The sequence below is a fragment of the Paralichthys olivaceus genome, chromosome 14, assembly GCF_024713975.1.
Source record: "Paralichthys olivaceus isolate ysfri-2021 chromosome 14, ASM2471397v2, whole genome shotgun sequence".
Lineage (NCBI taxonomy): Eukaryota > Metazoa > Chordata > Actinopteri > Pleuronectiformes > Paralichthyidae > Paralichthys > Paralichthys olivaceus.
The window spans coordinates 16893765-16908611 of NC_091106.1; the positions used below are offsets into that span (position 1 = coordinate 16893765).

General features: G+C 42.7%; 1 protein-coding gene across 1 annotated transcript; it reads left to right on the forward strand.

The window, feature by feature from the left end:
- Nucleotides 1–4797: 4797 nt before the first annotated feature.
- Nucleotides 4798–8234, forward strand: nkx1.2la (NK1 transcription factor related 2-like,a). Its single transcript, XM_020090031.2, has 2 exons — nt 4798–5895; nt 7073–8234. Exons 1-2 carry the CDS (start codon nt 5697–5699, stop codon nt 7678–7680), a joined length of 807 nt encoding a protein of 268 aa, XP_019945590.2. The 5' UTR covers nt 4798–5696; the 3' UTR covers nt 7681–8234.
- Nucleotides 8235–14847: the final 6613 nt, after the last annotated feature.

Here is a 14847-nt window from a genome sequence, read left to right on the forward strand (position 1 = left end):
GAAAATAGAAATTAAAATAAAGTGTTATCACCCTAGACTATAATTTGAATTATATTAAGGAATAATTTAGTTTCTAATAAAAATGGAACATTGGAAATGTAATTTCAAGTAACTAAATTTTTACTTTACAACAGATTGAAGAATGATCTGTATAAAAACAACTATTCTTAACATATATCATTTCTTACAAATCACCAGAATGCCAGTTTTACTGAACTAGAAATTGAACAAATATTAAATTATTTAATGGAAAATTAAATTCCTGCTGAGGACTGACTGGTATAAGAAATTAAAAATGTCAGTAGAGTAAAACTGCATCAAGTCTAGTTTATCAAACTAAACTATATTGAAAGAACCACCTCTGTTGGGCGTTCATGTCATTTCAGGATGGGAGATGGATGAAAAACCTCCACTCCTCCCAGTCTTATCAGTTATATCCACCAGCAGAGCCTCTGTTGTCTCAATCTGCAGCTCACTCACTAAATGCAGCCTCACGGGTCCCCAGCCTCAGAGTCTATTTGGCAAGGGCACCGAAACAAAAAAGAGATAACAGTCAATGGAGAAATATAAAGGGACAAACACAATCTGTTTCTGCACTAGATGGAGATGAATGGGGCATAATCCATTGGCTTCCATCACACCTCCCCGGTCTGCACCATGGCTGCTCCCCGCTTAACCACAATGATGATTAATCCTACACCCACTATTTATATTTCCTAATTGTAATTAGCACGAATTATCAATTACGGTTAGTGCCTAATTGCCCTTCATAAAGACAGCTCCCCAGGTTTAAACGGGTCCATTTAAATAATGTAACTAATAGCTCTTGCCTTTACGTTGCGGATACATCTTCATTGTTCCACGCGTGAACCGTGATGGTTGCTCGTAATTTAACCGGGCAATCGGGAGAAGGAGTGCAGGTGGCACTGCGGGACTAATTATTGTTAATGAATTATGATGTGACCTTCTCAGAACAATGGCTAATCAATGCCCGCGTTGAGTGACAGTGCGCCGTGTGCAGATGCCGGGGACCACGCAGCCATAGGCCTCAGCCGTGTGTAAAACAGGCAGCTGCAGCTCTTTCTGTGCATTTTGTTCCGGTCGTTGTTGTTACGTGCGCTCGCAACACTCACCTCACTGTGGCTGGGATCATGTGGACAAAACAGACCCACCAAAATACCTGTGTGGTCTAATTTAAAGACTGAATGATCTGAAGGTCTCCATCAGACATTAGGCCAAGTTAGCAGAGCTTTGTCCTGGTGCCTTAATCTTTCCATAAACTTTCACAAAGATGAATCCTTACTTATAATATTTTAATGGCTGTGTTTATACTGGAGGACACAGTTGAGTGCATACGTCCAACAACACCCAACAGTCCCTTTGAATTAAAACAGGCCTTACAGCTCAGGCCACATTACGCATCTCACCTGTACACATTGGTGGTAGTCACAGGTTTCTAATCCTAATTGTTAACATACAGAGGCGGAAAAAAACTTTAAGACTCAGGTTGAGTTTAAGGAATGGGACTAAATCAAATGTTTTGATTCTTGGTCAGTTGCCCAGAGCTGCCACAAAACTGAGGATCTTTTTCATTGATTTCTGGATCCATTCATTCCTGCAAAATGTAACGCCTGAGGAAGTCACTGCATATTGTGTGTGTCATTAAAGAGGCAGAATTTAGATCAAATGACTGTTTTCCTTCAGTTGCATGATGGTAAGTTTTTTAGGAGCACATCTGATCCTCCGAGCAGAACGAAGAAAACTTTGACTTCAAACATTAAAGAGCATCGTACTGATCACAGATAATATATATGGATTTTCCACATATTTGTGAAACAGGAAAACAGATTCAGTAAAAGGATTAAAGACTTGAACTAAACATCTCCAGTTTGTACGTGGTAGAAAGTTTGCTGACATGACCGAGCTGTGCTGAGCGCCTGTGTTTGAACTGACCTTTACCTTGCCGTGACAGGGGTGCAGCATGACTGACAGTGTCCCTCAGCATAATTTACCCCCGCCCCACATCGCCCTCCATCTCCTCTGTGATGCAGTTGACCCCCTTTACAAATCACCCCCAACTTTACACATCTGCTGCCTGTCAGCATCTGCCAGGCGCACTCACCCGTCCCGCCCGTAATGAAAAACTCTCATTACTCGCCTCCACCCAACAGGTATACAGGCCGTTAGGACAATTACTGGGCAATGCCACTGACCTTGTTGTCGGAGAGAGTCAAACAAACACGGAGGTCTAACTGAAAGCAGGGCTGGCAGAGGCGTGCAGCGGAGACACCTGGCAACATGTCGGCAGCTTCATGCCTGTTAAAAAAGATTGTACTGTAGAAATACCAACTGCCTCTGAGGGCAGATAAAGTAGAAATGTAGGAGAATTCAGTTCTCTTACCACTGAACTGTCAGATTTAAAAGACAAACACAGGAGTAGAGATTCATGCGAGACAAACTGTGGAGTTTTTGCATGTTGTAGCCGTTGAGAATAATAAAAAACAGAAGTCCTGATGTTAGACTTGTCAGCACAGAAAGAAAATTGACTAGTAGACGATTTAAAGCGGTTTAGGTTTCTTACAACATCAGAAATCATCTGCGTCACCTGTGATTCAACAAAGTCACATTGATTAATTGCCTGAAAAACATCATGGTTGCATGCAACAAGGAGGAGGAGTTCTCAATGATTCCTGCTGACAAAGGAGGAGATTGTCGGGTCAGACGTGTTCAGGAAAATGTGCAGAACATTCAGGCGGGTGCTGCTGCCTGTACCTGTGGACCATGCTTCACATGTCACTCGCAGAAACGTCATCAACACGCCCACTCAAAGTGAATTTAACTGTTTTATCAACTGGGTATTTCCAGGATATTTTACTGTGGGACTGGCAGGAAAAGTTCTTGAAAATATCTCGAGCAACTATCTTGAACTGTTGTGGTCTCGTATACAGCCTCTCTGGAAAATGTCAGGAAAATATCTGGACTTCAGTGACTTCAGTGACTTCAGTGACTCTGAAAGCATTTTAGTGTCGGTGAGGAGTCAGTAGGATTCATCCTCAGGGCACTATGGGTGTCTGAAACAAGATCGTTTTGCCGTGCCATATTGTAGATGTAGAGATACTTAGACCTACTAAATGGTGCAAGAGATAGTTATTTTGGATTCATCACATCGTCACCCTGCACAAACCGCTCCTCATCTCAGCTGACGTTATAATTTTAACATGAAAACCATCAATGTATCTTCATCTTAGAAACCATAACAACCACAGGAATCTGACAGCGAGGATCTAACAGCCTCCCTGAATGCTCGACACTTTCTGATCCTTTGTTTCACTCCCTCTTTACAGGAGACATGTGGAGACAGTGGAGGACTTCAGAGAAGACAAAAGACCCTGTGAGTCTGTGAGTAGAACCGCAGCTCATAATGCCACTGCTGCCATTAGACAAATTATCTGACGTTTAGCAGACTAGGGTCGGCCTCCCTGTGAAGTGATGACTTTATTGACCGTGGAGGGGGGTCTTGGATGGAAGTGTGTCTCTTCGGCTCCCCGCGGTGTCCGACAGCGAGCGCTCCTCCACCCTGAGATTTCGCTCTGGCCCGTACAGACTCAAAGCCGAGCCAGCTGCTGTTCCCGCTGTCTGAAGTCTACCTGAGGGCCTCTTTGTCCTCGGGGCTCGTCCCCTTTGTCCCGCCGACCCACACAAACAGATGTCCGGCCACTGGGCTTTCTTGTAGGAAGTTGTAAACCTCCAGCGTGCAGTGGGCCCTATTCATATGGAGGTACTACAGTAATGGCCGCACAAGTGTCATACACATGCAAATGCAGACACGCTGACACCCCATAGGGTCGGCTTTAACAAATGTTTGACTATGTAACTACTGCAGACCATGACAGTCCACCAGACTATGACTGGGTAGCAATGAAACCTCCGTGTAGCAGAGTAATCACCCTGAAGTGTAGAAGTAACACAGGAAGTTGTGTGGGGAGGAATTTGGGAGACCTTTAACAGTGTGTAAACATGATCAGATCCCCCATGATACTGACACTGAACAGAAAAACAGAGAGCGGACCCCTCGGCCTTCTGTCTCATGCACATACAAGTGTGGACCTCACAGGCTTAGATTGTAAAATATGTTAATTCAAAAACAAATGAAGCACAAGAGTGACACCACACTACAGCTGAGGGAAATAAATACACTAAAATGAACCTTTTCTAATTCTAATTGAAATAAATGATAATAAAAGCAGAATCCAAACATGAAAAACATTTGGGTCATTCAAGGACTGAGGAGCTAAAGCAAGCTTCAGATAAAACTCCCTGTTCTGTAACTGGTTTGGCCTTCTAGTATCCAAAATGACTGTCTGTAGCCATCAGGTATTATCTGTATTGGACACCTGCTGAGAATATTGATCCTGCGCTGGTTTCACCATTTTTGCCATCACGAGGCATCGAGCTTTAAACAACCCTGTGCCACTTTATATTGAATACTAATAGCGGAGACTAGGGGGAGCAATTGATTGTGAATATAAATCTATCACCTTAGGTGAGAAGACAATCAGCTGTATTCATTGTGTGGCCACAGTTTAGCTCTGAATGCTTTAAAGCCGCCCAGAGAATACAATTCATCAAGAAACCTTTTAGACTGTGGAAAACAGGACCTCATTCATGTTTTTATAAGAAGTTACTGACATTTGTCAAAGACTTTAAATAGTAAGAAAAAAATTTAAATTGCAATCTTGAGATTTTCACTCAGTTAGCTGTGTGAAATGTGCTGCAATGTAACGTAAATGGTACTGGAAATATTATCATCATGAAAATAACAGACTTAATTCACAAATGCACGAATAAGAAAAACAGAGAGGAGGAATGTGTTTAAGACTTGTATTAATACATTGATATTCATTCTTTAAATGATACCAGCTGCCACAAAAAATATGTCTTTGCATACTTTGAATATTTCACAACCCAATTTATATCATTATATAATATTATATAACACCTAAATATCACTTAGGTATTTTACATCTGCTTATATCTGTGTATTTACATTGCTGACGTTGAAAGCACATTTCAATGCTTTTCCATTTTAACACAAAAACTTATGGTTTGCACTGATTGTAAACATGGTGCTGCAACAATCCCATCCATGGTCAGCTGTTTATAAGCAGAAACCGTTTGTTTTCGATTAAGACAAAGTTTTTGTGCTGCTCGGGGGACGCGAAAATCCCCTTTCCTGACAGCATTGCCTCTAATAAGTGTCCGTTTATAGGTTAGACAGGCGATCTCTGATATGGATCAAGTGCCATCTGTGCCCAATTTACTCTCCGGTCGTGCATTATTGGATTTAATGATATGGGTGATTATCGACGAATGCTTTGAGCCCATTAGGTGGTCGTGTGAAACACTAATAGTGTTTGTGTCACGTGTCTGTGGCTGAGAGACGAGGGGGGACATGCAGACGCTTTAAAGACCCGCGCTCCGGTCACCACATGCACGCTGCATTCAAGACTGACAGACAGAGGCAGGGGAGCGAGGTCCACACCACTGCGAGGGATCATCACCACTAATCCGGTTCGATGAAGCTTGAAGACAAGAAGTAGGCGAAACTATGCGAAGTTCCTCTCCACACGCGTAATTACGCACGTCAGTCATTTTCTTCCTCCATCCTCTTTGAACGGTTCTCTCTGTGAAAAAGGATGCTGGACCCCGAGGACTGTGGAGTGACAATGACGTCCAGTCATAAGATTTCCTTTTCAATAATTGATATACTGGATCCCAACAAGTTCAACAGCAGAAGGGTGAACGAACTTTCCAAGGAGAAGTTTCCTGGAGCAGATGCGGAGGGAGCAAGTTTGGAGTCGGACAGCGCTGCGGAGGGAGACTTCACGAAAGCAGGTAGAGAAAACTGACGATTTAAGAATCATAACCCATCAAACATTCACGCGTAATATTGCTTTCACTTTTTACTGGATATGCCATATATTAAAAAAAAAAAAAAGCGAATCCACGTAAGAACGCAGTGATAAATAAATCTCTGCTGGGTCTGGATCTGCAAATAAGACGCTATTTTCTATCAGATTTACTGTCATCTCTCTATGACCTTCCCTTAATTTCCAGGGCTGCGTTTCCTTTTCACGGAAGCCACAAAGGCTCGCTCCCAGAGCCCCAGCGTGTGATTGGCACTGGGACAGGCAGGGCAGATAATTGTTTAAATCGTCCCATTGAGGATGCCTCTGCGCGCTTTTGATCGATATCCCATTACCGCATCCTGCATATCTCCCTCCAGCACCTTGCAGGTACAAACTTCACACCCCATCCATGTCTGATCCCAAATATCGCTCGATTAAAACTTCCCTTTAAATAGATGACATTTATCGATCCGCGCGCAAATATGAAACTCCATTAGCACGTCACGGCTGAGGTGTCGGGGCTGGATTTAGACGGGATTTCTTTTCCGCAACATGACATTTGAGGCGCTGTGTGGTTTATAAATTATTTAAGGATTAGTCCCCGGGTCTCCTCTCCCCCTTCGTTTCCGTCCTCTGAGTCTCTGCTGCGCTCCAGCGACCTCAGGTTCCTAATCAAACACTTCACAGATGTCAACCAGACAGTTTTGGTGCAGACTGGACAAAGAGGAACAAGATTTCACAATGGAGATTCATTCCTTAATGTCTCCAGGTGACGTCCTCAAGCAACTCAGTCAGTTTAGCACATTTCACTCTGAGACTTTTTGGCCTGTATCTCAAAACAAGACATCAAAATGACAAATTTCTTTCTCTACTTTGCTTGATTATATATTTATCAAATCAGGATTAATACTATGTTTAAGTCCACTTCTTGAAAAATAATGGTTTGATGTTAAACTTAAAGATTTGGTTGATAAGAACCAGGGAAGACAAACCTGTGCCAAATCTTCGTGTTGTCTATAACAGTTAATACAGTTTTGAATATTTGAATTATAGGTCGTGCACCATCACCCTTAAAAAGCTGATAACTGATAATTACTAATAATATTCTGGCATCCTGAATTTCCTCCAGAGGTTTTGAACTAACCATTCTTTTTATCTCTCAGGGGAAGAGACCAGAGATGCGCACTCATCCTGCAGGCATCACACAAATGTTGCAGACCCCCTCCTCTCCTCTCCTGCGGACACAGACCCCTGTCTCCCCGGTGATCAGGACCAGGACGACGGAGAGTCAGCGGTCACCCCGCAGGCCCCATCCGGCCACAAGCGTCGGCGCACGGACCAGGCCTGCTCCAAACCACGGCGCGCCAGGACAGCGTTCACATACGAGCAGCTGGTGGCTCTGGAGAACAAGTTCCGCGCCACTCGGTACCTGTCCGTGTGCGAGAGACTAAACCTGGCCCTGTCCCTGAGCCTGACCGAGACCCAGGTGAAAATCTGGTTCCAGAACAGGAGGACCAAGTGGAAAAAGCAGAACCCCGGAGCGGACAGCACCTTGCAGCCCGGCTCCAACTCCCTCGTCAGCGTCAGTCCAAACCCGACCTCCTGCGGCTCAAGCTCCGCCAGCTTCCACCAGACTTTCCCGAACTTCAGCTCCGGGAACGTGATCTTCCACACGGCCGGTGCTGTTCCTCTTCCATCCACCGGGGGGCTCCTACATCCCTTCATGTCCAGTGGATTCCTGCAGCCCACTTACTTTAACCCACATCTATGAGAGGACAAAACTGACACGATGCAGCTGCTGACAAGTGTTGACTGGGACACACCAAATGTAATTCGATTCACTGTTACTGCCCAGAACCATTGTAGCTGTTGCATTGATGTCACACCATGTTCTCCAGAGTGAAGGCAGCTGTTTGTACCAGGTCTGTTTTATCATATTGTTCAAAATGAGTTTAAACCTCATTAAACTACTTCAAAGTATGCAACTGTGCGTACGTCAACATCACAGCAAAAGGCCAAACAAGTGTCCCATGACTGAGCCGAAGCGTTTACAATGTTTAGTTCTGTCAAACCTACACCTCCATGCACTGACTGTGCATCATTGTGTTTTCACTGTGTATTTAACATCTGATCCAGGGTCCTTTTCTGCATCAGTGTGTCTTACATTTCTGCACCATAATGCAACCACCCAGCTGCCTCTCAGATGTTTACACCACTCAACGTCTGCTGCGACCCACTACCCACATCAGTATAATAACTTAATAAACGCAAACATAAAACATCTGTGTCTGACTCGTGTGTTAGAATAAAAACATTTCAAATGAGTATGAACTGTGAGATGTTTTCTGTCCCTCTCTAACTTTAATTTGGATGAGAGAGACGTCATTGTGAGGTTGGTAATGAAGGTAGATGTTGACGATACTTGTTAAAGGGCCTCTTTTAAACTCTGTGAAAGAAAATCTAATATTTATCTTCATTTTATCACCAGGTTCGAATCCAATCAACTTTAAAGCGGAGCCAACATTCTATATAATGTTGAAAATTAAGGTAAGAGGTTTCCAACTCTGGGATTTTCACTTTTGCTTCTAACTTACGATTAAAAGGGAAAAAATATCTCCACCACAATTTAAACTATGAGAACAATCAATGGTAAATCAATCTCCAATGATTTAAAGATGTCTTTAGGAAGTTTCTAAAAACAACCTTCCTGAACCTTTCATTCTTCCACCTACTGACACTAAATTCACTTACATACTACAACCACACGGTGTCACCATTTCATTTCTTTCTTTCAACACAATCTCAGTTTGCAATATTGTTGTCCTGATAGACCCTAACATTTGGTGGTGATTATAAAAATGTTGGATCCATGTGTTTAAATGTGAACACCAGCTGAGAGATCTGTGTCTCAGTCCCCTCAGTCCCCACCTGAGCTAGATTAAGTAAATTCAGTAGGTTTACAGTTTAATATTCTTTTTCAAGAAGCGTGCAACCCCTGTTAATTTCAGACCTCGTGTTATTGACGTCATTGGATCTGTGCATCCATGTGCAGCAGGTGTGTGTCACACCCTGAGCTGAAAAATGACCAATTCACAGTCGGGTGATCAGTCCTGCAGCAGAGGACTCTGATAGAAGAGCTTCAAACCTGCTGTCATGCCAGTGTCTTTCATTGTCATCTTCTCAAGGGTGAGTTGTGCTTTCACTACTTTTGATCTACAGTAGACCGGGTGAATAAGCGGCCTCTGCCTCTGTCTGCAGACAGTGAGCGAGCTGCTGGGAGGAGGACACAGGAGGACAGAGAGTGGTCAGTAGCTGACTTTCTCCTGACATCACTGTGATGGCTGCAGACAAACATCCTTCAATTACAGACTTTTCTCACCACTGTCAAAACCTGCTCAATGTCAACCTGACGCTGACGTGCTGGTGTCAGTGCAGCGGCTATTTGAGTGTTGTCTGTCCTCTAAGTACTTCTTGTCTCCCTCTTTCACACATGTGCATCTTACCTCTCCACACAAACACACCTGCCCGGCCCCTCCTTATGGTTCAGATATATTTTTCATTTCGATGAGGCCTCGCATGCAGTCCAAAAATGTGACAGTTTTGATCAGTACTCTGGGAAATCAGGCACAAGGAGTCCATCCCGTATTTTGGTTTGAGGCAACTGTGATACGACAGTGTGATGAATAATTTTGCAAGGTATCTGAGGGGGGTCGTTTAGGTGTGGGCGAAGAGGCCGCATGTTTAAAATTCATGTTGGAGAATGCTTTAGGACAGGGTCAGATGTTGATAGTAACATGCCTGAGCTTCGATGCGTGTGTGTGTGTGTGTGTGTAGAGAAAATACCATCTACACAGCCTGTGAGCTGTACTTATCTTTCGTAGAGAAACGAGTGGGAGGTTTGAATAAATAACACACACACACACAAGGATGTCCTCGTGTGTGTGTGTGTGTGTGTTATTTATGTATGTGTGGTTGTGTGTGTGTGTGTGTGTCTCTAGCCGCGGTGGTCCTCCACTGACATAGTTTCCATGACAGTTCACAGGTCAGATGAGAAGAGGAGGGTGATGGGTGAAAAGAAACAGACGGCTGATTCCAAGTACAACGTTATGGAAATGTTTCATCAGGATACAAACATATGTGCATTGAGATAATGTAATAAATAAACTCACTTACATTTTGTATCTTGATATTTTTATCACTCATACAAAAATCAGCAATTAGAGCTCGACTCAACTGCAAGAGTTACTCCTGGATTGGTTGATCATTTTAAGTCAAAACCATCCTGAACCAAAACATATGAAACACAGTACAACACTATCCTTCATTTGGAGCGGGGGAGGGGGATTCAGACGCCAAATCTTCCCCTGATTGCACCATCGTCATGAACAATCTCACAATTATTCGTACATTAAGAAAAATATCCAGACCCACTATGTCAGCAAACTGCTTCTCTGAGCTCATTATTTATATTATAATGAATAATGACTAATCCGAGAAGAGTGTTTTAATTGGCAAATAAACTTTCCTGAATCATTTCACTCCTTTCTTTCAGTTTCAGCCAGTTCTCTGTAAGCTCTGCGTGACTCTTGTGCATTTTATCATGTGTTACTAGCTTCAACTTGATGATACAAGAAAATCAAGTACTTCTGAAGCATATGTGCATCTGTTAATCTGTTCGATACATTACTGCCTTGGTTTGAGGGACACTGCTTGACGTCACTCTTGGAAGTTTTGTACCTCAGCTGCGTCCTCCAGCGCAGCAGGGCCAAGGCAGGAGGAGATGAATCTGATTTCCTCAGTACCAGTCGGCAGAAGGAGCCAACTGGTTATGGTCTTTAAATCCGCTTCAAAGTTAAAGTGGGTTTGTTTGCCCTCTTTTGATTTGTTCCTTTTATGTTGCACACTTTGGTTTTGATGAAGCTTCTGAACAGAAGTGACTCTCAAAATTAAAATCTTCCCCGGAGAGACGCAGAAAGTGAAAAGTGGCAAAACAGTTAAAGTAGCCAGAGAAATTATGATTTAGTCAGACTTCAGGCCTGATCTCACTTCAGGGGAAATGTTTGGATTTCTTTCCGACTTTGGGTTTTGCTTGAGATGGCTCGCCAGCTTCTGAGCGATGTCTTAAATAAATCACTTGCAGGCAACTCTGATTAAGTTCGTCTGGTCCATCTTTCCCCCCCTTCCTTACAAATCTTTAGACCTCATGTGCTGTAATGCTTGTGCACAGGCCAGCGCAGACACACAGATGTGATTGCAAGACTACTGGCACAGGAGTGAAGCCGTGGATGAAAACGGATTTTCCAAGGAAAGAGCTTTACGGTTTAGGAAATGAGAGTAATGTGGTTTAATCACAAGTAAAATGAGGGGGGATTCCACGTCCTTGGATCAACTCGGAGTTGAACTGACATGAGTGTGTTTCACATCTCAGGGGTGTCGCAAAGCAAGCAGTTGCCTCAGGCCCCGAGCTGAGAGGGGGCCCCTGAGAATGGCTCGGTATGTTAGTCCGCTGCGTTGACACTTTTTGTAAGAACCTCTGAAATTCCATGATCAGATAGGAGACTGCAACGACACCTCATCGGAATCCCCCCAAACAAGGCCCCTTGTCACAATTATAGAGGTTTGGTTGAAGACTGAAGTTTTTAAATGTGTGTGTATGATGTTCAGGATGGCGATGGAGGTTTGCTCTTAAACACACATTTTGCGCTTTGTTTGTAATATTCATAATAAAATAACCATTTGTAGATTAGAATAACAGGGTATGATTTCATATGTTTTTGGGGTTGGGGGAGGGTTTGATTTGTTTCCTTTTGCCTTTTCTTGAGTCTCATACTAGAAAATGTGGGCTTTGGTATAAAACCCTCCTGCCGTCTTATCAGCTTGGGTGAGTGATGGAGATTAATTAAATCCTCTTGTAAATCCACTGTAAAAGCACAAAATGTTGCTTTGTTGTAAATTTTGACTTATTTGTTTGTTTTAAACGATGAAATATAGAAAATCTGAAGCTGAATCTGGGTATTAAATCCCTCTGGTCAAAACAGTGTCGCAATCGTTAAGAATCCATGAACAACTGATTAAAACTTCCTCTGATTTACAATCACAGTTTAATATTGTCTTCAGCTCTGCTCAGCTCAAACACGGCTGCAGAGCCAGATGTGTTATTTCACTCAACTGATGCATTCAAAGGTCAGATGCACTAATAACACACAAGAGGACACAGCGCTGCTAATTACAGTCTGTCTCAAAGTCAAAGAACACGGTGGTGGTAGAGAGTTCGTTCCCCCTACACACACACACACACACACACACACACACACACACACACACACACACACACACACACACACACACACACACACAGACACACACACACACACACACACACACACACACACACACACACACACACACGATCATTACAGGACATTATCTTGGAGCTGATGCTGAGTGAACTCATGGCAGTCTAATGAACTCCTTTGCTGCTCTTAGATTTGGAGAACAGATTCTGAAAGCAGAATTTTTCAATCAGAAGTTCAGAGACCCGAGGCTCAGTGTACAGATGCAATCCTGGTGTCTCTGTGATGAGAAGAGCTGACATCTATATATTTGACTTCATGCTGCAAAGGCAGTATTGGAAGCAGCGGGCAGATAAATGTAAGCTTTTTCAATGAGCCTTGCTTTCCTTGAACGATTTCCAATAACAGAAACAAAACAACTTCATTTTGGGGGGGGGGTCGGGGCTTCTATGGGCCTTTGATGAAAGTTGCATCCTGACAGAGGAAACTTGAAAGCCTGTTCTGTATGATTGTACTGTAACAGAAGTGGAAATGGATGAGCAGTTAGAAATGCAAACCATTAACGATTCCACTGTCTTATTATTATTTTATATTTAGTTTTGTTGCACCCTTCTAGTTATATCATGTTGTTATACATTATTAGATATTGACATTTGATGCACGGCCATTTTAGAAATATTGCGTTTTGCTAAAACATATCACTAAAAATAACAAATGTCGAAAGGCCTTCTGGGTTGTCAGTTTCAATTTAACATTAGTGCAACGATTATCACAAACCACATCTGATACATTCAAACTGACTGCAGGGAAACGTGTGTGTGAGACTTCATTCATGCACACAGCATGTGCATCTTTGTGAAATGTGAATAAATCGCAATCAGTTTAACAGGAATTAACAGCAATTAGACGCGGGGTCTCATGCATATGGATGTGCTCTGAAGGGGGAGGCAGTTTATTCAAATGAGACTTTATCTTCATAGAGCAGCGTCAGTTTCCTGGGGAAGACGCTTTCACTTGTCAGAAATGAACCATCAAACCTCTTTAAAGTTGCAACCGGGGGGAGCACCAAAGATGAACATCACGGCAGCCCCCGACACTCTGCTTTGTCCCCCTCATTTTTTTCTCTGTTTATTAGCTGCGAGAAACCAGCATCATGACAAATGGGGAGGAAGTTGGTTCTTGAAAACAGAATTAATTTCCTTCCTGTGGAGAAGGAGGAAACGCGACAGCCTCCATCTCGTGTGATGTACAGAGAACTGTGAGGGTTTCATTTCATCACCAAAGTCTTTTTGGACTATGGTGATAAAACTGCAGCTGGAAACACATTTAGCATCTTTTGGACACATCTCATTGTTTTGGATTCCGTGACAATGTTGACAATGTGATGTGTCACGCTATTGCAATGGAGTTGAATAATGTTCAGATAAATAAAACATGACTCCGGCTAAATGTAAATAATGTCTTGTTAACCGGGACTCTGTTCCAGCGGTGAAACGGTGACAGATATGCATTGAAGATATTAGACATGTTTGCATGGACACTAATATACTGATATTAACCCAATTAATACAGTAGTCTGAATACAATGCAATGATCCAAATAAGACATGGAGTATTCCGAGGTGGCACAGTGGTAAGGTGGTTAGCATTGTTGCCTCACAGAAAGAATGTTTCTGGTTGGAATCCCAGTCTTTCTATGTGAAGTTCGGATGTTCTCTCTGGATACTCAGGCTTCCTCTCAAAGACCTGCAGATTGTGATTAGTTATGTTGTGCAGCACAGATAATGGATGGACAAACACAGGCTACCAACTTGAGGACACATATCCTGGGTTCAAGTGAAACAAGTAGTGCAAAGTAATGCTGCCTTGAGTCATAATATAAAATAAAATAAAGACTATGCTCAGTTACATGTACGGAACAACGGGAATATGAATGGAATCTTCTATTAGCAACTCATGTAAACACCATAATCAAAATAATGTCTTTATTCAGAATAAGGTCAGTATGACATTGCTGTCCAGCTCTGATTATACACACCAGTGTCTGTGATTGTTCAGTCTACTTTAGATTTCCATGGCACATGTTCAACCTTGACTAATAATATCAAATTCATTCTTTCCCTGAAGAAAACATGTCTCTATGAAAAGTAAACGAGCCAGGACATGGGACAATAACCACACTGAAAACATCCTGCACCATTCTGAATGTGTCTGATAAGATGATTTCTTTCTTCTGTCAGAATCCCGAGACACCAAACCAGATGTGGTTTTGTATTTTACAAACAAAGTTACGAGCAGCACTGTTTCACATTCTGGTGGACCTGCAGCTCAGTTTCATCTCAGCACAACTTGTGTTTTTATCATCAGGCCTAATGTACCATTGAGCAACATCCACGTTGACTCCCACTCATACAGAGTGAGTCATGACAACTAATGAAGAAAAACAAATCCCATTAGTTCAACAGAACATTAAGACCACAAATCACCTGGGGTGCTCTGGAAATGTCCCTGATGGCACAATGTTGTTCCCACAAACATCAGCATTTCTGTCATGAGAACACTTCTTGAAGAATAAATACCTATTGAAATTATTAAAAGTTAGAAAAACAGCAAGACAAGCAGGTCACTGTTGCCTTGAAGACAGCT